We start from the raw sequence: 25,533 nt of genomic DNA, 5'->3' as shown, positions 1-25,533 counted from the left end.
AGTCAAAATAAGAAGGTTGAGCTGCCTGCATAATTGTGGTTTTTTTACTTTATATATGGAGAAGATTTTGTAGGTGAGCTATCATGTGTTTACATTCATTTAAAATGTAAACTTTTTATATCTAAGAATTCACACTACTTTTCTAGGAGAGAAGTAGGTACAGAAATGTGTTGTTTTTTCTCCTGATGTTTTTCTACACCATAATGCCTATAAGCATCACAGAAAAGAATCTTCTAGATCAGATGAAACTAGCAATGCATGTGTTTCCATTTAACTTTAAAATGTTTGGCAGATCCCAAGCAAACACACACATTCAAAAGGGTAAAAATTAATTTACTAAGAAAATTGTAGTCTGTTACCTGTACAACTCTGTGAAGTTAGTTGATAGGACAAATGTACTAACTGGTAATTTTTTGGTTCTTGGTGTTTTTAACTGATATATGTTCATACTCTGTGGTGAATTGCAGAACTCCAGTTTTGTGGAGATAGTTCAGGGAAGTATGTTGTAAATTGATTCAAAGAAAAGGGATGTGGATTTTGGTCAAAATTCTTGTGTTTAAACAGGAAAACTAAGACACCGAGTTACAAAATTGAGAAAAACTTTGATAGATGATACAAATGATTAGTCAAAATGTATTGTTCATCATGGTAGTTAAAAACAAAAAAATAATTGCCTATGCTTGGTGCACATGTGCTTGCCATTGTGCAGTGAGCAAGATTTCCAAGCATTGGAAAGTTGAATGTTTTCGTATCATCTAAGATATGTTCATATATGGAACAAGGATAAAGTGAATTGACTGTTTTATGGTGAATAACTTTTCATTTTGAGTATTATCTACTGCAATTTATTTGTTGCATGTTGCAGTTTAATCACCTTCTCCAAATAGGTTTCCAACTAACTAACTGGATAGTTAGTTTGGAAATTCAGTAGGTTTTAGCACAGCTTCTCTGTTTCAGGTGAATACCCCTACTTTATTTTCATATTTTCACAAGACAATTCTTTTTGCTTGTAAACTGTTGCTGTACAGGAGAAATGAAAATTTCTGTCCCATAGCCATGGTATAACTTGAGAGAAGGGATAAATTCTTTATCTGTATTTTTTCTCTTCTCTCGTGTCCTGTGTCCTATTACACAGCAGGAAAGAAATTGCTCCATGCTTTTCAAGAAAAGACAATTATAGTATTTACTCATATCTAGGATGCTTCTAAATCTAAGTTGACACTACGTAATGAATATTGGTTTAGGGTGAAAAATTAAAATTATAGGAGGGTGAGGAAAATTAATAGGGAAAGACTTGGCAGGGAGTCACTGCTGTAATAGATGATTCCATGGCAATTGCCCCTGCAAAGGCTCTAAGGAGGAAGTCTGTGCCTACCCTTCATTTTTGCATCTCTAAAAGACAAGTGAAATTGTGTATTTGAGTGAAGGAAAATATAAGAACACTTTGTGTTTTTCTAAACTCAAATATTACTATGTGAAGAACTTAAAGGAAAGAACAGCCTATCCCCAAAAAGAGGACTAAGCAACACCTTGTTTTGTTTTATGTGATTGCTCAGTAAATATTTTTTGTTTATTGTAAAGTTTTCATTACAAATACATTTTATTTTGTTGCTGTGTAAACTCTCCTGCTTAGGCAGTGCTGGATAGATGATTGTTGTGATGCTTTGTTCTGTCTGTTACTAGGGAATGTTAGTGGCATTTGAGAACAGCAAATAGAAAGGAAGGAATTATCTTTTCCAAGCTGTAAGTTCCTGGGTTTTACTTGTTCTGCTCCGTGCAATATTTTGTCACAGGGTTCTTAGATTATTTTTTTTAAATATACTAATGTGAATTTTTGAACAGCTTTTGAAAGATCATTTAAATTGAGCCATTTTTAGCTCACATAAAAAGTCTTCTGTTTTGTACTTTTAGAATGCATATTCAGTTTTTTTACCTTCAACATTTTGATTGTACTTTTGATGGCTTCCTTTGGCAGGGCTACAATAGAGGAGACATATTCAAGATCAATGACAAAATTAGCCAAATCAGCAAGTAATTACACACAACTTGGGTAAGTAAGTGTACATAAGAGAGAAGTAAGTGATTGTATACATGGTAAGAATCAAGTTGGATTCTGGATATTTTATTGATGATGTTGAAGGTTAGGATAACTTTGCCTTTAAATGATTGTTTACCTAAAATGATTGTTAGGTCTTTAATAACCATGCAAAAATTCATGCAGACAAGGAGAAAGACAATGCAGTTCTTTGAACTGCATAAGAAGACGAAAGCCCAAACACAGATAAATTGTCTTTTCCTTTGTGTTTAGAGCAGAGTTCTTTTCAGACATAGTTATTTCTATGTCTTCTCAAGCCTATGGAAATTATTTTGGAGAGAATATATGGCCTGTAAATGTGGTAGTGAATTTATTTATTTCTATTAGTTCTGGTTTTTGGACTGTTACCTGTTCTCAGAGATGTTCATAATGAGACTTTTCCATAGTTTTATTCAATAGTTAAATGGAAGTTTTATACACAGGGTATGTTTTTAAAAACTAGACTGATTAATGGTACTTTTCTATTGGAAAGATTAGGCCCATGAAAGCTCAGACTTCTGAGAAAAACTAGATTTTTTTTAAAATTTATCGTAATATAATCTAGAAATGTGGGGAGCTTTCATTAGTTATTAATTTGATAATAGTTGTTGATGGTCTTTAAACTAACAGGCAGATATAGAACCTTTGAACATAAGAGCTTTAAAGGCTTGGTTAGTATTGATTTTTAGCAGTGTTAGCCAGAATAGCAAGGCAGAATTATATCTTTGGAACAGCTGGAGAATGTCCATTCAGCACAGAAATCTGAATCTGAGAAATGATCCCACCTCTGTTCATCTTTTTTAATCAATAAATCTTTTTTAGTGGCAGACTATCTTTGCCAATATTTTTTCCTCTATCTTGTGGCTGCAATGATGTAAGACAACTAGAGATGTATCTAACCAAGAAATTGCTGATTTGATCACACTGTTAAAGTATATACATAGTAATATTTACTACATGTTAAATCATTTTAAGCTGTTATTGAACCATCTTGATAATTGGCATTATTGCGTGCTCATCACAGTATTAAATTAAATCTGGTGTGTTTTACTAGAACAAATGCAAGTAGAACATAATACATGGAAAATTAGTACATTGGGAAGCATATTAGTACATTGGGAGCATATTTAATAAGAATCTATGGCAGTTGTTGGGTGTTTTGTTATTTCAGTTTTAGGAGGAGAAGTGAACTGTAAACTTACTGATTATTCTGTAGCACTACTGAAAAAATAGCCACCTGAAAGACAAAAAGTCAGATTAACATTATTTTCCTCAATCCAGGACATTTGCACCAGTTTGGGATGTTTTCAAAACCTCAACAGAAAAACTAGCAAGTTGTCACTTGGATCTTGTGCGGAGATTACAAGAGCTAATAAAAGAAGTTCACAAGTATGGAGATGAACAGATCAAAGCTTATAAAAAGGTTATTAATTCTTTATCTTATGTATGTCCAATGACTTGTTAACACTAAAATTAAAATGGTTTGGTTTTGACAACCATATGATATTTAACAGACTAAAGAAGATGTTTCAGGAACTTTGGAAGCAGTGCAAAATATTCAAAGCATCACTCAGGCCTTGCAGAAATCAAAAGAAAACTACAATGCAAAGTGTGTGGAGCAAGAACGCTTGAAAAAGGAAGGAGCAACACAGAGAGAAATTGAAAAGGTAGCTGTCACATCTTACTTTAATTGTGCTATATTATTATTGTCACATTTAATGAAGGAATGGGATGACCATCAGACTGAGAACGATTTATTGCTCAGATAAACATCAGTCTCAGAGGCCATAAGATTTTAAAGGAGCAAGCCGTCAGCCATAGCTCAAAGTAGTCACAAGTTTTTTGTTATAAGACAATATGTAACTTTCTGTATCAATAGACAGTTGCACAAAGTTTATTTTACTTTTCTAACCTATCACCTTTACTCACTTCTACTGCACTGCGGATACTTTTACCCAATGGTCTCTTATCACATGTACACACATATACTTCCATTACAACTTTTAAATTCTAACCTTACGCTATACAATTACTATACTACAGAGCCTTCACCATCTTACCCAATACAGTTCCTTACTTACAACTATAGAGACATAAGTTTATGATTTTTCTACTTAATGTCTGTGAACTTTATTTTTACATCAATCCAAGCTCCTTCCAAGGCTGCAGATCAAACCCCCCTGTATCTGTGGAAGTTTCTATCATTCAATTTCCCACAGTACTACTAATTGTCTTGCATGTTCACCTTGTATTAGAAAGTGGAATGCTCAGAAAGGGTTAAACATAGTTGAAAGTTCTGACTCTTTTGCAATATGCATGATATAGTAAAAATCTAGATATGTTTTATTTACACTTACTTCCTTGTCTGTTTTTACTGTACTGTAGTTCTAATTTTTCACTTTGTAAACACCTGCATCCAATGAATTTTGTGTAGTAGCTTTAACAGAAATTGTGCCCAATTGTCGTAGCATCTCCTGCATTTTTGAATATATTTATTTATGTGAATGTTCAATGCCCCTGTAACTGAACTCAGGACTGATTGTGTTATCCCTGCAAAGAGATAAAGTAGCTGAGTGCATGAGTATTTGAAGTCTGTTCAATAAAGAAAATGTTATCAATGTTTTCACTGCTGTTTTAAAATGTTCCGATCTCATGGACCAGGGACTCAAGGGATGAGTATCTTGGAGTGTATTTAGTACTGTCCTTGGGTTGTGATGGGGGATTGATCCATTCACAGAATCACTCAATATCTGAGGTTGACAGGGACCTCTTAAAGATATCCTCTCTATTCCTCATGCTCAGGCAGGGCCATCTCAAGCCAGTTACTCAAGACCTTGTGTAGACAGCTTTCTAGTATCTTCAAGGACGGATATCCCATGGTCTCTCTGGGCAACCTGCGCCAGGGCTCAATCACCTTCACAGGAAAAAGGTGTTTCCTGCTGTTCAGAGGGAGGGAACCATTTGTGATTTCTGTTAGTGCCCATTGTCTCTGGTTCTGTCATTGGGCACCACTGAAAACAACCTGACTTTGTCTTCTGTGTATCCTCGCTTCAGGTATTTTTATCTATTGGTAAGATTCTCCCTCAGGCTTCCCTGCCCCAGGCTGAACAGTTTCAGCAGTCTCACTGTTTTCTTATGGGTGAGATGCTTCAGTCCCTTCATCATCTTCATGCCTCTTTACTGGACCGTCTCCAGTATGTCCATGTCTCACTTGCAATGAAAATTCCAGAAATAGACACTACTCCAAGTGGGCCTTACCAGTGCTGAGTAGAGGGGAAGGATCCCCTTCTTTGACCTGCTGGGCAAAAAGTAATGTTTCCTGTTTCCAAGAATCTAACTAGTAGAGAAAAGAAGTCACCTTTCCTTGTCTTTCATTATAACTTCTCTTATTAAATCATGATTCCTCTGGCTATTTCCCTTTCAATTAACTGGTCTGTGTAGAACTTTGTTCTTGTTAGAATGATATTTTCGCTTTTAGTCCTTGATGGAGGAGATCGCTTTTGGTCCTGTCTTGATGGAGAAGATTGCACTGGTTATTGTTTTTTTCACTGACAAAAGTTATTTTGTCGACTGTGTTTCAGTTGTTTTATCTTGGTATAAATGTAGCATTTTCCCCCCAGTTTCTGTCTCAAATGACAGCTCATGCTGGATTCTAGATGTGAATCAGATGTGTGTTGGCAGATGTTTTCTTGCCAGTGTTTTCAAAGTATAATTTTTCTAAATTCTTGTGAATAGAGTTTCAGTATGAAAGGTTGACTTGAGGGAAGACTTTTTAAGATGTAGCATTATCCTTGTTCATTTGGAAACAAAAAAAATGTTCAGCATGACAGATGTCTGCATGAGAAGGAGGAAAGAGGAAGCACTATAGGAGAAGGGTAATTTTTTTTACTGTTTTATACACCTTCCTTAAATACAATCATGTAATTGAACCGTACTTGAATGGAAGTACTTAAAATGTTTCCAGTGGGAGTAGGAAACTGACACTTTGGTAGAAAATAGATGTATTACTTTCAGTGCAAACATGAAAACTATTTGCTGGCAAAATCACAGATTTACTGCTTTCTCAGAAAACAAGGGATCTGCAACAGTATACTAAGAGTTTATCACAAATGTTTGGAGAGATACCTGCTTAGATTCTCCAGTAAAGTATCTGAGACCTTGCAAGTCTCATTGCAACTGGAAGTTAATATTAACTTGCATAATAATTTCCTGTTGCTCTCTGACATGTAAACTTCTCTATTTATAGTGATTTAACAAAAAATCAGTTGAGTGATCCTTATTCTTTCACATACTGTAAATCTGGTCACATATTGTAAACACAGTTCTAGCAATTGCTGTACCTCTCCTGTTTTCAGGAGAGATTACTAATTAATCAGAGTGTCCATGAATTGTATCTTTTTTTTTGTCCTACTGAGTACCTAGTTTTTTATTGCTCTTCAACATGTAATACTGCCATTCTGCTCATCATTAAACATGATGGTAAAAGGAGAATGTTCTTATTTTGCCAAACTCCCTTGCACAAAGGGTTCAATGAAAAATGCTTTACAAAAAAAAAAAAATTTTTTTACATATTTTAGCTTGACATTTCCTTCCTTTTCAATGATTAAATATGGAATCAACTTCAAAGCAGTCTTAATTTTAAAAGCAAGATTTCAGGGAGCATGTTGTATTTTCAGCATAGTAAATGGCAGTTAGGAAACATGATAACACTGTGTGCTTCTCAGAGATTCTCCTGTGTAAACGTGTATGAGTGAGAATCATGAAGTAAAATTCAGGATAATAAAGTGATAGGTTTGATACCACTTTTCTGAATAATCCATATTTTTGTTACATTACTTATTTTCATATTCTATTATGCTGAGTTTAGAAGACTTTATGACTAAGATCTACTTAGGCTTTCTTTGTAACTGGACAAATAACTAGTTTTGATTCCTATTCCTTTGAATTGCTAGTGGTACACTGTTACTCATGATTATCTGTTATTTTTCTCTTGGAAATTGCAGAATCTCTCTCTTTCTCTCTTATCAGAGGGCATCTTTTTGTTAACTCATTTGAAATTATAGATAGCAGTCAGCTTTAGAGATCATTGTAAGTAAAAATAGTTTTTATTAGACAGATGAAATTGATTTGCAAGGGGGAGGAGGGTTACTCAGAACTAGAACAAATAGAAAATATACAATTCTCTTTACTGATGTCATTAACAATTCGGGAATACTTTTGTGTTACAAATGATGGGAAATTTTGGACCAATAGTAAGCATGTTGAGTAAAGAAGCTAGGAAAGAAAATGGTGTTCAAGATGATTTTCATTGGCATTTTATTTGGAAATGCTGTAAATAAAATGCATTTTATTTATCATGCTGTAAACTTTGAAAATAACTTTTTTTCTACTACAGTCAGTCAGTTCATTTAGTTTAGTAGTTTTGTTTTCTGTGTTGTCCTCATTTTGTTTTATGTTTTACTTAACTCCCAGAAAGAAGATTTTGGTTTACTAGCAACAAATAATAGTAGCAACTTCATTTAGTTTTGTTTTCCGTGTAATACTGATATTTTCCTGCATTTTGTTTTATGTTTTACTTAACTCCCAGAAAGAAGATTTTGGTTTACTAGAAACAAATAATGAAAAGTATAAATCTCCAAAGGACTACTTATAATAACACTGACCTGCCTAAATCTGACCTTCACTATATTCTGCATTAATTTCACTTTCAAATATCTGTTAATGCATTGATGTAACTCCCATACTTCTGAGTTTCTTCCTTCATTTTTAAGAAAACTTCACTGTCATGGGTTTTTTGCCGTTGATTCTTTCAGAATTGCACTTGTAATTTTGATCCGTATTTTCACCCTTCTTTTTCCTGCTTTGCTGTTGCAAATATAAATTTGTTGTTTTGACAAGAGTTAATAAGTTATCTTCAGCAATTAAATTTTATTAAAAAAAAAATTTTTAATAAATTTTTTATATAAGGAGAAGGGATTTAATTGAGTTCATTTGTTACACTTGTGTATGATTTATGTATAGGAAAATCTCTAATTGCTCTTATCTGAGGTATGGTGTTGAAATTTTGTTATGACACCTCACTGTTTTGGTATGCCCCTGGCAATTTTTAGAGATCATCCTAGGCTTGCTTTTAATAGTAACTTAAAAAACCTGTATGTGACATTTGCCACATTTTTATATTGATCTATAGGCAGCAGTTAAATCTAAAAAAGCAACAGATACCTATAAACTGTATGTGGAGAAGTATGCTGCATATAAGTCTGATTTTGAACTGAAAATGACAGAAACAGCACAGGTAAGTGTTGCATTAAATGAGTTACCTTTGAAGTCAGTTAATATATTCTATTTAATTTCTGAAGCCATCTGAAATTAAAGATTTTTAAAAACTAAAATTTGTTTGAAAGACAAAAGCTGACTATGTGTGTTGTGACAGCATGTCCTTCAATGACACAATGGTGTGCTGGCACTCTAGAAGGTGTTCTGAAGAAATTTTTGGAAGAAAGCAATATGAACTTCTGGAAGTATTGTATATGCATTGTGTTTATGTAGAAAATCCTGAATTGCTGGGTACCCTGGACTCATTTACAGAAGTTTAATATTGGGATCCATTGTGGCTTTTCATTATTATTCCATCGAAACACTAAAGTTACAGTTAGTTAAAATGCCTACCCAGGATTTACCTGAGGTTATGAAAAGGCATTATAGCTGTTCAATTTTCTGGGGTTTTTAAAAATACTATGTTCTGGAAGATTTCATGTTCTCTGTATCAATTCATATACCATGTCTTGCCACATTTTAAACCACATTTAGCTCCTTAACTGTAGCTGTCCTTCTACTTAAAATTTTCACTTAATGTTATTATGGACAGTTGTAAACTTTCCACATCTGTCCATATTGGAAATGAAATTTGTCATTCTGACAATTAAAGATGTATGTTTGGAATTCATTTTAAGTGTAATGGTGTAGCTGCATCCACATTTTGGGTGCTCAATGGCTACTTTAAATATGATGTGATAGGAAAAATGACATCCATGGTTATATGGAAGCCCACTTCTGTGTGAAGCACATCTTGTATTGTCTTAATTCAGTATACCTTTCACTGAGTGAGGAGTGTGAGTATTTTTCTTTCAGTGCAAAATCAGTTGGTTTAGCTGAAATCTGTCTTACAAAGTCCAGTAAAGAAGTAAAATCATAGGGTAGGCTACAGAGGATGAGGTAAGATACAGAGGATGTATCTTCTGTAATTAAGATGAAGGCTGCTGAAGAAAATAATTTTAATCTCTTTAATCTCCCTGAGTGATGACAGAGGCACATAAGTATGGCAGAAATTTGATGGCCTAAGAAGCTAGAGATACATGTCTTGTATGCATGGAGTCATGTTTGTGAATCAGAGTAGCAGGAGGTTCGAGATTGGGATCTTTGCAGAACCCCGTGCAAATTGGAGAGAGGATTAAGTGTTGCGCCAAAGTTTGGACACACTTGAAAGGGTACTTACAGAAATAGGCAGAGAACTAGGAAAGAGCAGAAGTAAACAAAGATTTCAAGACTGTTATGGTTGACTGTTGGGAGGATGAGAACATTTTTAGTTCTGATTTTTGGCCAGGAAAGGGCCATTGAAAACTTTGGAAGTAATTTTAAAATGGCTGTCAGCTGACAGCCTGGGTAAAAAGGAATATACTGTAAAAATTATGCATGATGAGTTTAAAGATCAAACAAATTATATTTAAAGAAGCAGAGAACATAGATTTAACTAGAGAAAGAGTTTATGAGTGTTCTAAAAAGGAAGTGCAAAACATCCAACCGTAAAATTCCTTGGTTTAGATGAAAAAAACACGACTTCAGTTCTGGAGAAAAGAGAAAACTTGAACACCTTCTAGGCATATTTTGGTAGAAATAGGATCTGATTTTTTTGAAGGGTTAGATGGAAGTTCAAAAAGGAAGTAAAAAAAGTTCAATAATGATTCTGAAATCAGAGCTTGCTTTCTAAAGTACATTATTTCATAACTGACTTCTCCACTGTACTTTCTTAAATGTAACTATTAGGTTTGAAATATGGAGAAAAAAAGAGGCTTATTTCTTATTTTTTCATGTTAGTGCATTTTATTATTGAAATGTAATATTTAATATTTTAGTTATGATTAATTGCTTATATTTGTTTGCAGAAATTTCAAGACATTGAAGAAATGCACCTTCTTCGAATGAAAGAGATTATACAGTCATTGTCAAATACCATAAAAGAAATTCATTTACAAATAGGAGAGGTATTTTTATATTATATTTGGATCATGCTTTATGTTTTTTCTTAACAACTAAATGGAATATTTCTTTGTGAAATTTAATGTAAGATCAAATTTTCATGGCTTCCTGTTCCATTTTTAAGTTCAGTATCACAAAGTTTACAGAATAAGACTGGATAAATTTTGTCTTCAGGAAAACAAAATATTAGGACAATTTGAAGAATTCAAAAGTTGAAGAATTTTTAGTGTATTTTTAAATTCTGCTTTCTGGATATTAATTTGGCACTCATTTCACACAGAATTAGGATATTGGTTTTCTAATTAGAACTAGAAATTATATCACTCTGAGAAGTTTCCAAATATTTTATACTCTTGGATTTTATGAGCAAAAGATATTTAGTAACAGAAGTTTTTTATAATATATATTGTTTAGATGAAAGTTTATTTGATTAAAAAATTATATAATTACGAAAATAACACAATACTTTTATAATTATATACTCATTAAAACTATATAATAATTTTTATAAGAAGTCCTTAGGATTTTTTTGGAAGTGTCACTTTATTTGCTTACACTCCAGCATTGAGGTTTTCTGCTAATAAATGATCATCACAAGGGTCTTGCTATTTTTTCTAAACTATATGCATATCCTGCTTTGTTGGAAAAATCTATTATCAGCATATTGTTGGACCAAAACAACATGTTGTTAGATCCAAAATTATTACAACAGTAATGCTTTTTACTCAAGCAGGTGGGAGTTGTGATAATACAGTAGTAACAGTTCACACCCTAAACTGGTGCTGGCTGAAAAAACTGCCTGTCTTCATGACATTATAGTGGGATATGTTGCCAACAAATTAAAAAAAATATATATACACAGGTTGTTTAACATGGAAGAAATAGAAGTAAAACCTAGATCTGTAATTTCTTTTTTGTCTGTAATGTACCCACGCATGCTAATAGTACAGAAAGGAGAAGGATTTCCTAGATAAAATATTTGTTGATTTCTCTAAGTCCTGTAATGTATTTTAGAGGGAAGATTTTTGAATTTTAACTACAGCAAAAGCTACTTCTTAATCACTTTTTTTTTTTGAAGGTGCATGAAGAGTTTATTAATAACATGACAAATACTACAGTTGAGAGTTTAATACAGAAATTTGCTGAGTCAAAAGGAACTGGCAAAGAAAGACCTGGTAAGAAATTAAAAATAACAGAATAGGAAATGTTGGCTTTAAAACTGTAAATTTCCATTCCTAATGAAATGTCAAATCCATATTAATGTGCTGTATTTTTAACATATGTTCAAATTCTTAGTATTCATTAACTTTGATATTAAATGGTTTGTAGAAATTGGTAATGCAGAATTTGTTATGTCTTTGTAGTATTTGTGTTCATGATGCTTGGTAGTTCATTGGCCTGTAGTACTAAACTATGCAGTTTCCTGGAATATCAGGGAAATTGGTCAAGAAGCTGCAGTTCCTTGTATAAGCCATGTTTTGTTTGCTATGTGTTTCTTGTACAAAATGTGATTCTACATAAATTGTACCTCAGAACTTTGTTCAATATAAGCATATTAAGAGCAGATACCTCTAAAGCTGCTTATTGAATATTGGAACAGTTGCATCAGTTTGTTCAGCTTACCCAATTATCATTTTAATAAATATGCAATATATATTTTTTATTAAAATGTCTTTTAATATACAATAATGTGTGTTGCTTCTTTAGTAAGAAGCAAATTGAATAATACTTTCTGAAGGTACTGTTGATTGGGTGTGATAAGACTTTCCTGGACTGGCATAAAAAGGTATTCTCACAGTGCTGTCTATATAGTGTCACTTTAATATTGGCATGAATATACAGTCACTAGGTGTGTAAATACAGGAATTAGTAGTACTGTTTCTTTCAGTGCTGGAAGTCCTCACTAGCATTTCTGTCTTCTAGTAGAGGTACACAAAGATTTCTTTTCCTAGAGCAAGAATATACATACCAGAGTAGATAATGAAAATTTATAACGAATTGTTAAATGTTATTAGGTATCTTGCAATGTGTGTGCGAGGTGTTTTTAACATAACATTGTTTCATATTCTTTCTGTGATCCTGTAATGCTGATATCCAAGTGGGCTGAGGTAAGATTACATGTGGACCGATTTTTGAAAGTTTCTTGTGTATTCATTAATTTCTCAGTAAAGGTCAAAAAAGAAAATGTGCGAACTTCAGAGTATCAAGTTCAGTTGGTCTGAAATACGACAAAGACCTGTGACAATTTGATGTTCAGACTTCTTGGAATAGCTGTTGCCAAGATGTCATGGCGAGGGATCTCCGTCTTGCATTTAAGGTCCCGACACTTGCTAATTTGCCCTAGAACATTGCACACTTTGAGTCATGCTATCAAGCATGGGTTTTGTCAGACAACATTGTAATTTTTAGAGAAGTAATACTTCACTTTTTAATTTAATGGAGAAACTACACACATTTATACTTACTTGCTACTTTACAGTTCTTCAAATCTGTGCTCTCTGGGGACAAATAAAAACATCTCCAAATGTATTTAAGAAAGTTAAGCAAAGTATTTTAAGGAACAATAGCACATTTAGTGTGTAAACATATGCACCTTGAATTTTCTTTTACAGTATTAAATTATTTATTGATATCATCTTTGTTAAGCAGTCATGGTGCAGGGAGAAAGCGTAGTCAAATTCAGCAGCAAAAGAATATAAATTCACAAGAACTTTTGAAGTGTTAAAGACTAGCAACAGAGATTTCTAATTATGTTAATTATGCTTACTGCTTCTAATGTATTTGTTTTAGTAACTTAGACTCATAAAACTCTGATAATTCAAAATATTTGGAAGGCAAAGTGAGATATCAGTCTTCTGAGAATGAAAAAAAACTTCTACTGTTAAGGACTGCTTTTTCATTATTAAGTTATTAAACTCCCACATTTTTCCATCTGAGAACTGTTCACGATGAAAAGATAATTCATGGAACAAATACTGAAAGTCTGTGGGATGTATTTATTAACTAGGTTGAAGAAAGAGATGGCTCCTCAGAAAAATCTAAATATTCAGTATAAAAAAATTATACTGACTTGGCTTACAAAACAAATGCAGAAAAACTGCCTTCTGGATGTCACTGTTGGATGTAACTTAAATCTGTTTAAAGGCAATACTTTAAAATTCCCCAGGACTGTGTAAGCCTTTTTTCATAATTTTTATATTATTTGTGGGTTACTATGATACGTGAGATTGCGGGTACTGTCAGATAAACTAAAAAGTCAATGCAGAAAGTATTTTAGTTTATTTTGGTGCATTCTAGCTATTTATAGTTATTCACAGCAGAGTTCACTTGCTTTTATCTATATCTGTAAAAATAAGAATGAATCTGAAATGAAGAATTGATGAGAGCTGTTTTATTATGGAGAACTAGAAACCATTTTCAGTAAAGTTATTTGCGTATCTGAAATGTATCTGTAAGTGATGTCTGTTTTACCAGATATATGGGCTCCCTCTGGTGGCTAGTTTCTGTCACCTGGAGTCATAATGTACAGGGTTATCTAGAATTCAAGTCTTTCTTGTACAAATAACAGGTTTTCTTTCAAACAGTAATGCTTTGTGAGAGTTTTTTCATTCACTCAAGAACTTCTTTACAATGGCTTTTTTTGCACTGCTACCTAAATAACTTTTTTAACGTGCTTCTCACTGAATTTGTTTTATTTTTTTCTTTATGAAGTCAGTTTAGAATTTAGAGGTTTTAATAACATAATATTTGGAGAAAGAATAATTTTTGTTTTCTGACTTCCATTCAGTGAAAAAACAAAACAAAAGACCAAACCACCTATATCCAGTTGCAAATCTTTAATTTTAACTGAAAAGAAAGTTAGTGTAAAATACCAAAAAACAAGGCTGGCAGAACCAGTAAGGCTTCAGATCAGAATTTAATGTGTTCCCTGAACTGCCTCTAACACCCAGAGGAACCAGGATGAGGTCATCTGGTTCCTCTGGGTGGGGAATGGGCCCAGGTGATCCTCATGAGGTTTAACAAGACCAAGTGCAGGTGCTGCACCTGGGTCAGAGCAACCCTGGTACCAGCACAGGCTGGGATGGGCAGATCACAGCAGCCCTGCCCAGAAGGACTTGGGGGTGCTGGGGATGAGAGGCTGGACATGACCCAGCCATGGGCACTCCCAGCCCAGAGAGCCACACGTGTCCTGGGCTGCATCCAGAGCAGGGTGGGCAGCAGGGCCAGGGAGGGGATTCTGCCCCTCTGCTCTGCTCTGCTGAGAGCCCACCTGCAGTGCTGCATCAGCTCTGGGGTCCCAGCACAGGAAGGATATGGAATTGTTGGAGTGGTCCAGAGGAGAGACACTAAGTTTATTAAAACACTTCTCCTGAGGACAGGCTGAAGGAGTTGAGGCTGTACAGCCTAGAGAGTAGTACGCTCCAGGAATAGCTGATTGTGGCCTTCCAGTACTTAAAATGGACTTACAGGAAAGACAAGAAAAGGACAAGAAAATAGAGCCTGTAGTGATATAGCAAGGAGTAATATTTTTAAACTAAAAGAGAGTAAATTCAGACTAGATACATGTAAGGGTTTTTTTATGATGAGAGTAGTGAAACACTGGAATAGGTTGCTTAAAGAAGTGGTAATTTTCCATCCATTGTTGTGTTTGACAGGACAGAGCAACCTGCTATTGTTAAAGATGTCTCCGATTATTGCAGGGGAATTGAATTAGATTAGCTAAATGTGTGTGTTTGTTCCTGTATTAGTTTTTGCTCACTACATGGTTCACCTAGAAGGTTCCATCCAGCCCAGCCTTGAACACTTTCAGAGATAAGGCATCCACAGTCTCTGTGGGCAACCCATTCCTGCACCCTCACAGTAAAGAATTTCATTCTAGTATTTAATCTAAACCTCTTCTCCTGCGTGTTATTTCCTCCTTCCTATCAGTGCATGCCCTTGTGAAAAGGCCCTTTCCAGTTTTTCGTGTAGGCCCACTGTAAGTACTGGAAGGTGCTCTAAATACTCTGTGGAACCTTCTCTTCTTCAGGCTGAACAGCCCCAACTCTCTCAACTTTTCCTTGTAGCACAGGTGCTCCAAACCAATATAGTGGCCCTACTCTGAAGTCAATTCAGGGTAACATCTTGTGCTGGGGACCCCAGAGCTGGATGCAGTACTAGAGTGGGGTGTCACCTGAGAGGAGCAGTAGGACAGAATCCCCTCTTGTCCTGCTGCCCATGCTACTTTGGATGCAGCTCAGGATACAATTGGCTTTCTAGGTTGTGAGTGCCCATGACTGGGTCACAGTAAGCTGCTTGTCCATGAACCCCACCATATCTTTCTTTCAGAAGGCTGCTCTCAACCCATTCTCTGCCCAGACTGTATTGGTGCTTGGGATTGCCCTGACCTAGAATCCTGCAGTTGGTTTTTTTGAATTTCCAGAGGTTTGCACAGGCCCATCTCTTGGGTCTGTTCTAGGTCTTTCTGGATGGCACTCCTTCTGTCTAGTGGGTCCACCACACCACACAACTTGGTATCATTGTCAAACTTGCTGAGGATGCTCCCAACTATCCGTATCACTGACAGAGATGTTGAACAGCACTAGTCCCAATACTGTCCCCTGAGGAATACTTGTCACTGTTTTCCACTTGGACATGGAGTTTTTGATGGCAACTCTTATAGTGCAACTATCCACCCAATTCCTTATCCACCAAGTGGTCTGTCTGTCAGTTATGTGTCTCTCCAGTTTACAAATGAAGATGTCATGCAAAACAGTGTCAAATGCTTTGCAGAAGTCCGGGTAGATGCCATCAGTTGCTCTTCCCTTATCCACCAGTGATGTAATCCCATTGTAGAAGGCCTTTGTCTTCATTAATTTATTGTGGTATCATTGTTATTGACTGTTGGTAGTTTGTTCTTCTATTTTTGCCCTTTTTTCTTAAAAAATATTGAAGATGAAATCAAGAATTTTACTGTAATGCAGATTAAAAAATGGAAAACCCCAGTCTTGTTCTTCCTTGTTCTCCAGTAAAATGATGATGTGCAGATGACAATTACTACATATGCTGTGCCATTATTTAGTGCGAGTGAGAGAGGCATTGGGTCATTTTCAGCTGTAGTAATTAAAAAAAAAAATTAAATACTTTTAAAAGTATTGGTTTTGTGCTCTTAATCCACATTTCCCAATCTGTGAGCCCATAGAAATACTTCTTGGCTCTTTTCATTATCCATTCAATAAATAAGAGCTTTTTACAGGGTCTAAAAGAGGTTTGCAATTTTAAAAATATTGAAAATTGGTGCCTGCAATTCATCTACTCTTTGGATTAAATTATAACAATAGTTTACAATGTTTATTACGAACAGTTGCTGTTGATCAACCATCACTGGTTCTTGCACATATACTAAAATATTTCACTTTTGTTTCTCATATAATTTCAGATACTAGAAATACAGTATGAATATTTTTAATAAAATGGTGCTTCCACAGGCAAAAAGATTCAGAAAGGACAGATGTGGTATTGCTATTTTTTTTTCCCTCCACCAAATGCAAAAATTGACAAGTTGGTCAATAATCAGTAATGCTGATTTTAAAAAAAAAGTTTGATTTGTTGATTTTTGGAGCTGTTGAAGACCTATTTCCCTTTACTTGCCCATGCACAAGAAATAGTCTCAAGGCTCCTGGTAACTCCAGTCATGGAACAGAATGAGGTCATGCATGTCAAATGGAGACATAATTTCAAAATGACAAAAAATCCTATATTACTTTCTGGAAATGCTATAAGGTAGATTAAGTTGATAAAATTTTCAGTGAGTTAGGACTACTATAATGTCAGGATCACTAGTTTTTCACAAGGTAGCACATACCATAAAAAAATATTCTGGCATCTTTCTTAGTATGCTGGTAATCCTTTTCTGTTCTGTGAGAACACATTTGGGAGCTCTGCCTATTAGCAGAGATCGTGAAAGCATTAAAGCTTCAAGTTTAGTAAATATCTAAACCCCAAATTTTACCTAGCCTTTAGTTCGACTGATTTCTGATTCCATGAACTCAAACGAATTATTGATTATTTATTAGAATGATGTTTCATGTGGCTGTCTGTTGGCCATGGCATTAGTGCAAAGTTTGGTATGAGTTTATCATATGCGTTTAGGCCTTTTGTAATTGCCTGTTGTGAGCATTTTTGTCCTAAATGTCCATGAAAAGTACTGTTTATGTGTTTTATCCAAAACAAACACAAGAGTGTCAGAGTGAGCTGCACCACAGCAGAAAGGTAGTGCTTATAGTGTTAATGCAGAGTTGTGCTTGCTCCATGTTAATACTCCTATTAGGTTACTATGTTGTCTTAAATGGTGTGTTTTGTATCTAATGAAGAAATGTACCAAATGAACAAGATTAAGCAGTGGGGGAAAAAAGAGAGCTAAGAATAAATGTATTACTCCTAAAATTTTTTAGAAACAAGTTAACCCTTTCTCAGACTTTGAGAGGCAAAACAAAGGCCACCAAATACTGAAACTTGCTTTGATTAGAGCTTAGTAGCATTTTGCTAGTTAAATAATGAACTCTGTTTTGAAAGAAAGACTTTAAACATTGCTGGGTGTGGCATTTATGGGTTTGTTTGATAACATAGTAGTTTACAGCACATATAAAAATATCATTCTAGGACACTAAACAAGTTACAAAGTAGATGTAAATAAACTCTAAAAATGGTTAATACTGACTTTTGAACAGCTCTGCAGGACATCTTTGAGCTTCTTTTCCACAGGGAAGGGTAACAAAGCAAGTATTTATTTTATGTTCTTATAAATTATTTTCTTTGTATTTTCTTTAAATACTGCGAATACTTTAGTGCTTTTGGTTAAATGCAGAAATAGCTTGGAGTGGCACAATTTCTCAAAGACTGTGCCCACATATATTTAGACACAGAAGAATGACTGAGGCGTGAGCTTAGTTTATCAACACTGACAATGTCCAAGGGATTCAGCAAAGTATTCTTTGTGAAGGAGAGCAGACTACTGCTGTAATTCAGAAGTTAATTGAAGAAATTAAGTATGAATATTTTTGAGGTTTTTTTATGAGAAATTGGGCTTGAGGCAGATAGAAAAGTATTTAAGAGTCTTATGCTGTAGAACTGATTTTGATGAGGAAGATACAAGTTGAAAAGCTGTACAAACAAATGTAACTTGATTTCTGTCCTAGATGTCTGTTTTATTTTGCCTGCAAAAATTTAGTCCTTTCAACAAACTGCCAAAGCTTCTCTGGGCTTCTAGTCTGATCTGCCAGCAAAGATTTTTAATGATTACATATATCTAAGTTGTAAACTTGTTTTAGAATGCAATTTATTAATTTTTAGTGGTCTGAGGCATTATAAAGGAGCAATTTTTATTGAATGAAATATTTGAATGCAAGTGGAAGAATCATAGCATTGATAAAAATATGTTAGACAACATCAGTAGATATAACGGGATGAGAGCTAGTTGTGAAAAATCTGGAACACTCAGTAAGATAAAATACTGTTTGGCGCAATCAATTTTTTTTCCTACAGGCAAGCAATTCAGTTGCAGTTTGATATTTAAAAGAGTTTTTTGGGATTGCAGGAGCAAAGCAATGTTCATTTCAGTAACTTAAATAGGAGGAATATATTAAGTATAATTAATAATAATAATATATTAAGTTTAATATTAATATATTAAGTAGGTGATAGTAATCACAAAATATATAATAAAAAATGATGGATTCTACTATGACCAAAAAAATTGAATAGCTTTGAAACAACTAATAACAGAAAAAACACAACGAGATGTGTTTTATGCTGATAAAGTAACTAAGACTTGTACTTTACTTATATAAAAATATACCTTTATTATATAATTAATATTTAGGAAAGGTTTGATATTTTGAACTTATTTATTGGGAGTATATTTCTCTTTTAAGGTAGGAAATGCTGTTCATTTTCAATGGAAAAAAGATCTTTTTGTCTGAAAGTTCTGAATGCTATAAAATATGACCCTATTTTTACTCCTTAGGGTCACTTTAAACATCTTAATTTTTGATGATTTCATGGGCTTAAGTTCAGAATTTCAGTAAGGAACCATACATCTCTTCATTTACAGGGAGAATATGTGAGTGCTAAAAAAGATGTGATTCTTTGAAGCTCTCTTTGAATATGTGAGCTACAGCTTGACATATTTACAGTGTCTACAATGATGTTCCAGAATTTTAGCTGAATCTTCTTAAAAGTGAAAGTGTCTGTGCATTTCTTTCATCAGTGCATACTTGGCATGGTCTGTCTTCAGCAGGTGCATCATGCACCATATAGACAGGCAGAGCCTTTTGTCACAGTCTACATTTATAGACTAGACTTATGCTGTTGTTTAGTATTTTTTCCACACCACTCTTACAATTTTCACAAGACTGCTACTTTCTACACCATTTGATGGAAAAGGAAAGTGTAGTGATGAGGCGATTGCTAGAGGAAGAAGCTTCCAAACTACTACTCATATAGGGAGTCAGCAAACTCCAGGTATGTATTTGTACATATGTTTGCCTTCAACTTCGCTTCTGAATACTTGAAACCAGCCATATTTCACATCCTGTTGTTTATGCAGTCAGAGAGAAAATACAGAGTGAAGCTGAAGCAAAAGCAGGAGTAGAAAAGGACAAGAAAAGGGATCATAATGGTCTACAGATTGGTGTATTAGCTGACATTATTTTGCTGCTCACAGACCTCACATTTTCATAGATCATAGAGTGTTGTCATACTCAGGTGTTGCAGCCTAGACAGATCTCTACCTTTAATCATTGCCATTGGTACATGTTTCCTGTCTCTTTTAAAAACTCTTGTGTTATCAGAGCAATGAAAAATACTTTTTAACTGATGTTTCCCACCTTTTTATTTTAGAGAAAAAAAATCTGGTCTTTCCTTTTGATGATAAACATCTTAATTGATAATAATTATTTTAAGGCTACTTAGATATAATCCGTTTCTACTTTGTTTTTGCTCTGTAAGCCACATAGAAATAGTGTCCCTTGAGTATAACGTATTTGCTGTATTCACATAGTTTGTAGCCAGAGCACCAGAAAAGCCTGAGATGGATAATGTTGCCTTTGATCTGGTGAACTGAGTGCAGGGCTGGAAGCCTAGTAACCAAATCAGGGTTAAAATTCTCCATCTGAAAAAATTCTTTCCAAGGAAGTGCTACATGTTGCTGCTGTTAATTGTTATTAGTTTTGGTGCCAGTATCACCTCTACCTTTCCCTTTTTTTTTTTTTTCCTTAATTGAATACTATTACTGTGCTATAGTTTTCTTTTTTTAACTTTTTTTTTTTAATAACAGAAGATTTGGTGAGGTGTTCAACATCTCTAGAGTATGTGTATCAGCTAGGCTGATATATCATTCTGAGGATATAATGACTAGTCAGAAATTCAGTGATTGGTGTGGTGAAACTGTATTTATCAAATTAGATTGAAGGATAATGTTTTGCCGGTACTATTTCAGTGTTTTCCCTCAGACTGACCTGTTAGCAGGCCAGTTTTTTTTTTTTTGTCCCTTACCTTCTTTCTTCTTTTTGGCAGAGCTGATCACATCCATAAATTAAGATTAGCTTGTAACACTTTGGTACTAGCATGATAACTCATCACATGTATTAAATTTAGCTCAAAGAAAACAGCTGCTCATCTTTATTCTGCATTCCTCCAAATAATATACTTTTATTTGGTTTTCTCCTTTTTTTTTTTTAATGTAGAATAAAAAGTCCTTTTTTAGAAAAAAAGTTTATATTGTTTTGTAAAATAATTTCTCAAGTATGGACAATAAAAATGGGAAGTTAGTGTTAGAAACACTGATGTTGACAAAATATATTTGGGCTTTCTGGCTTCTGAATTTGAAAGCTTGAAATGTTTTGCTAAACATGTCACAGGATCATATGATATCAAGAAAAAGATTGCTTATATGTTTGTGTACATACAAAATTGACCTTTGTGATGCAGCTTGACATCTAAACACTAAAAGCAGTCATTTGTTTTGACAGCAGAATTAATTGAGGCTAAAACAGTCGAAATTCCACTTGTATCAAGCTGTTCATTAGGAACTGCTGTCTGGCTTTAGTGCTGTCAGAAAAATAACCTGTTCTGCTATGATTAAATAGCAGAATGATGGTCGGTCCACTGAATTTGAGAAAGAGGTTGAATAAACTTTCTACTGCGGAAACAATTCAGAAGTGACACGCTGCAAGGGGGGTCAGAATGTGCATTGATATCCAGCTGAGCTGTCAACTGGCACTGAGCCAGGCACGCAAAGCTTTGCCATTTGAAGCAGCATGTGAAGCATATGCAGTTTAAAAAAAATTGTTCTCCTTTCATGCATGATTTACACTTAGAGACAAATTTTTGTTTTTGTTGAAAACAAGAATATGGTTTGTTACTGCATTTGTAACTACAGGTACAGATTTATGGAGTATTTTTAAAAGATTTTGCCTGAAACAGATATGTTAATGTTTATATGTGTGCATGCATGTGTGTAAACTGATGCCTCAGGCTGCAGGGAAAGGCAGTTTTCGGGAGGAGTGTTTTGAGGGTCAGGGTGTTTCTAGTTACTGAAAATTATGTGAAGTTAATACCAGGATAATGTTTCTTTCTGACATGCATGCTCCCCTTAAGATATAAAGGACATAGTTTTCAAAAGGAGATGCAAATGTAAAGCAGTTCTTACTTGATTTGTTGACTTCTTGATTTAACTTTTTAGCTCTGTCGGATTTTCCAGTTCATTGATATGCTTACTGGGGGCACTTTTTCAGTGTATGACATAATATTATGTTTTCCTTACTAGTAACATTGGTTGACTTTTGCATTTGACTTGTTTATTTAAGAATCCAAACAGTAAATTGTTTTTTCCTCTGAATTGAGGAAGGTCGGAATTATTTTATTATTTTGACATTAGCAAAACATTCTCCCAGCATCTCCCTCACAGAGGTTTGATATAAAATTTATATAATAGACAGGCTAGAAAACCTCTATATAGGGTTTTGTGGAGAGAGGTTTTGTCTTTTTTTTTTTTTTAAGTAGCAGATATTGGTTATAAAGATAGTTTCTGTAGTTGCCTTGAATATACTCTGAAAGTACTGTTCCCATAGATGCAAGCTATGTAGGAGATTCTGTAAGATAATGTACAGTGCAATTAAATCTTCTTCATTTGTCTGACAATAAGAACATTATCTCCTTATTTCTAGCTATATACTCTACCTTTAGTGGCATGAAAGCTCACTTACATGCCACTTGTAACAAGAGAAACATTACATGTAGTTACTGAACAGTCTAGGAGATGCATCTTGAGATGCATCCTTACTCACTGGTGCTTAATTTATGCAGGTGTCACTTCTTGTAAATTATGAAATTAACTAAAATAAAAATCACACTGTATTATAATACTGTATAAATTATATTTATACAAATTACTTTTTTCTGTTCCAGCAAACAAAAGCTGCCTTATTTTCAAGAGCCTAAGAACTGAACCAATCCTGGTGGATTTGCTTTAGTTTCTTGTCAATTTGCAGCTGTCTGCCTGCATTTTTTTTTGTGAAACTATACTCCATTTGCTTTCTCTTCTTGTCCTTATTCTGTCGCAGTTGGTAGAATACTTTGAGCATTCAAAAGCTCAGTGCAGCTTGCAGTGATGCTTGCTGTGAATTTGTATGTACAATTAGAGGAGCTTACTGATTTTTGATGTCTGCTTCCTTTGTGGAATACTACTATTTCTCATTGGCATCTAGATAGCTAAGTATAATACTTAAGTGATGGGAATCTCACTAGATACTCACATCTCTTTCTGTTGCAAAGGCTAACCTTCATTTCTGCACTTTATTAATTTTTTTCTATTCTGTGTGTCTACACTATGTAGAGGTATTTGAGGTGTTAAAGCCAGTGTTACCAATGTGTGGGTTAATATAGCAGCAGGGAGAGTTGACTTTTGAAAGTTGCACTGTCCTTGCAACAGAACATTAAATCAAAGACCTGTGCAAGGATTGGACTAGATCTCAGCTATAACTTTTTATTTACTGAAAAAGTTTTGAAATGTCTTTTTGTTTTTTACAGTACTGCTGTAGTTTTAGAGTTTAGTTTTGTGTTCATATGACTGCTTGAGAATGGGCTTCCTTCTCAATTCACATTATTGTCTTGTTATGAGAAAAAGAGCAAAGGAAATTTTAGTGCTTTGATTGCAGTACTGCCAAATGGTAATATCAGCATTATCACCTGCACTGCAGTATGGCACCATTTAAATGGTTCTTTCAGTGCCTTAGGCTATCATGTGGCATGGACTCTAGAGACTACTTCAAGGAATGACTTCAGTTCCCAACATCAGCACTGCTTCTTAAATGTGAAGCAACTGCTTTTCTTTCTTTTAATGTTGCAATGGACATTTAATCTGTTTACTTGCATCAATAATTTTAATGATTGTAATAATCCAGATTTTGAGCTGAAGTCCTTGTTGGTGTTAAGCCTTTGTCTACAGTACAATCACTGGGGACAAGTCTGTTCTGAAAACTTTTTACCTCATAGAGGTAATGCATCCATCTTAAAAACTTCATGTAGTTGTTACAGAAGTTATTGAGATACCAGGACATGAGTTTGCGTGCTTTGACTTCCATTTGTATATTACATCTGTCTGGCAATCTCCATTAATGCAAATCCACTGGTAGTTCTTGATTTTAGCAACTTTTGACTTCCCGACTTCTGATTAAGGAATCAGAAAGATATGCATTTTGGTGTCTCAGAGGGGATTTTTTGAGTTGGATTTTTTTAGAGGTTTGGGGGATTTTTTCAGTGCTAGTGCAGCTGCTTTTTTTTCCATGTTATATACAGATAGTGGGCAATGCTAGAAAACTTAAGAAACTCTGAATTCCTTATTGATGCTATGCTCCCATAATAGTATGTGTGCCTAAGGCCTTCTGGCTGCCTAGGAGACTGCAGCTGGTTCTAGCAGAGGACAGTGTGGTGACAATTCACAGTTCTGGCTGGACAGCAGTATTATCACCTCTTTGGACTCAAAGACATCTGTCTGCAGGAAACTCCAGCTGTTATGCAGGCTGTTGGAAGCTTCTCAAAGCTATCCTGGTTTGTAAGTCAGTACACTATGGAGTGCCACAATAGACAGGAAATGTCTATTTCTGAAATGTTACTTTGATTAAAAATACTATGCCCAAGGCAAAATATGGTACTCTTCATGGCAGACATACAGGAAGCAAAACTGTTGGGAGATCTGAAGTTACAGAGCAAAACTCATCAGAAAATTTAAAACTGAGAAATTTCACTCTGCCCCATTCAAAAGGGCAGACTGGATGCACAGAATATTCTTAGTTGGAAGGTATCCACAAGTATCACCAGGTCCAGCTCTTAAGTGAATAGTCCATATAGGGATTGAACCCACAACCTAAGTGTTAATAGCACCATGCCCTAACCAACTGAGCTAATTAGAGACAGCCACTGATATGAATTGCTGAAATTCCAAAGAAAGAAGGGCCCTATACAAATGTGAGTAGGAAAGGTAAGTTACTACCAAAATAGGTTTTTGAATTGTAAGTGGCTCACATGATATCTGTGTGTTTCTGTAGTAAGGAAGAATGTCTTCAAATAAAAATTCCTACAAGGTATAAAAAACTCACCTTTAAAGGCAAGTGTTCTAGGCAAGCATAATGAAAAAAAAAATTAACTTAGATGTCTTGTTAAAGAAAATATTTTCTTTCTTCTTATTTTAGAAGTGGAAGTTAAGATTCTGATCTGAAATACGGATGAGCTATATTGAGCCTTCATTATTTCTTTTAATCATTAGTGTAAAAGTTTTAAAATTAAGGGGATCACTCTTAGTGGAAAGGGTAAAGAAATGGTGGAGTTCTGAAAAAGCCTGAGTATTTTATTCCTTCGAAAATATGTGAGTCTCAGTGTTTTCAGGTTTCTTTCTTTGGCTTTAGGGATGAGTGTTTGTGGTTGTTTTGGCTTTTAAAATTTTTTTCCTAGCAAAATGAGAATATCTTTAGAAGCAAGAAATACAAGCAGTTGAATCATTAGTAAAGTGATGAAAAATGAATAGTCTGAAGTGTAGTCCTGAAGAAGTAACTGTTGTGTTCTTCAGCATCTATATTTTATGGCATTTTTATGAATGTCTTGCTTAATATCCTTAATAGACTTTAATTTTTTATTTGTAAAACAAAATGTTCATTAAATCTATATGA

General features: G+C 34.5%; 1 protein-coding gene across 7 annotated transcripts in view; it reads left to right on the top strand.

The window, feature by feature from the left end:
• FCHO2 (FCH and mu domain containing endocytic adaptor 2) overlaps positions 1–25,533 on the top strand; it is an 80,805-nt gene that overhangs the window by 12,701 nt on the left and 42,571 nt on the right. For all 7 annotated transcript variants that reach the window (XM_077790293.1, XM_077790295.1, XM_077790291.1 and 4 more), the window contains exons 3-8: positions 1,976–2,050; positions 3,356–3,497; positions 3,589–3,741; positions 8,265–8,369; positions 10,237–10,335; positions 11,409–11,505. In XM_077790293.1, the coding sequence (XP_077646419.1) occupies positions 1,976–2,050; positions 3,356–3,497; positions 3,589–3,741; positions 8,265–8,369; positions 10,237–10,335; positions 11,409–11,505 (671 nt within the window). The remainder of the gene's footprint in view (positions 1–1,975; positions 2,051–3,355; positions 3,498–3,588; positions 3,742–8,264; positions 8,370–10,236; positions 10,336–11,408; positions 11,506–25,533) is intronic.

This window comes from Lonchura striata, chromosome Z, assembly GCF_046129695.1.
Source record: "Lonchura striata isolate bLonStr1 chromosome Z, bLonStr1.mat, whole genome shotgun sequence".
Classification (NCBI taxonomy): Eukaryota; Metazoa; Chordata; class Aves; order Passeriformes; family Estrildidae; genus Lonchura; species Lonchura striata.
The sequence above is the reverse complement of the archived record's forward strand: the minus strand, read 5'-3'. Positions and strand labels throughout refer to the sequence as shown.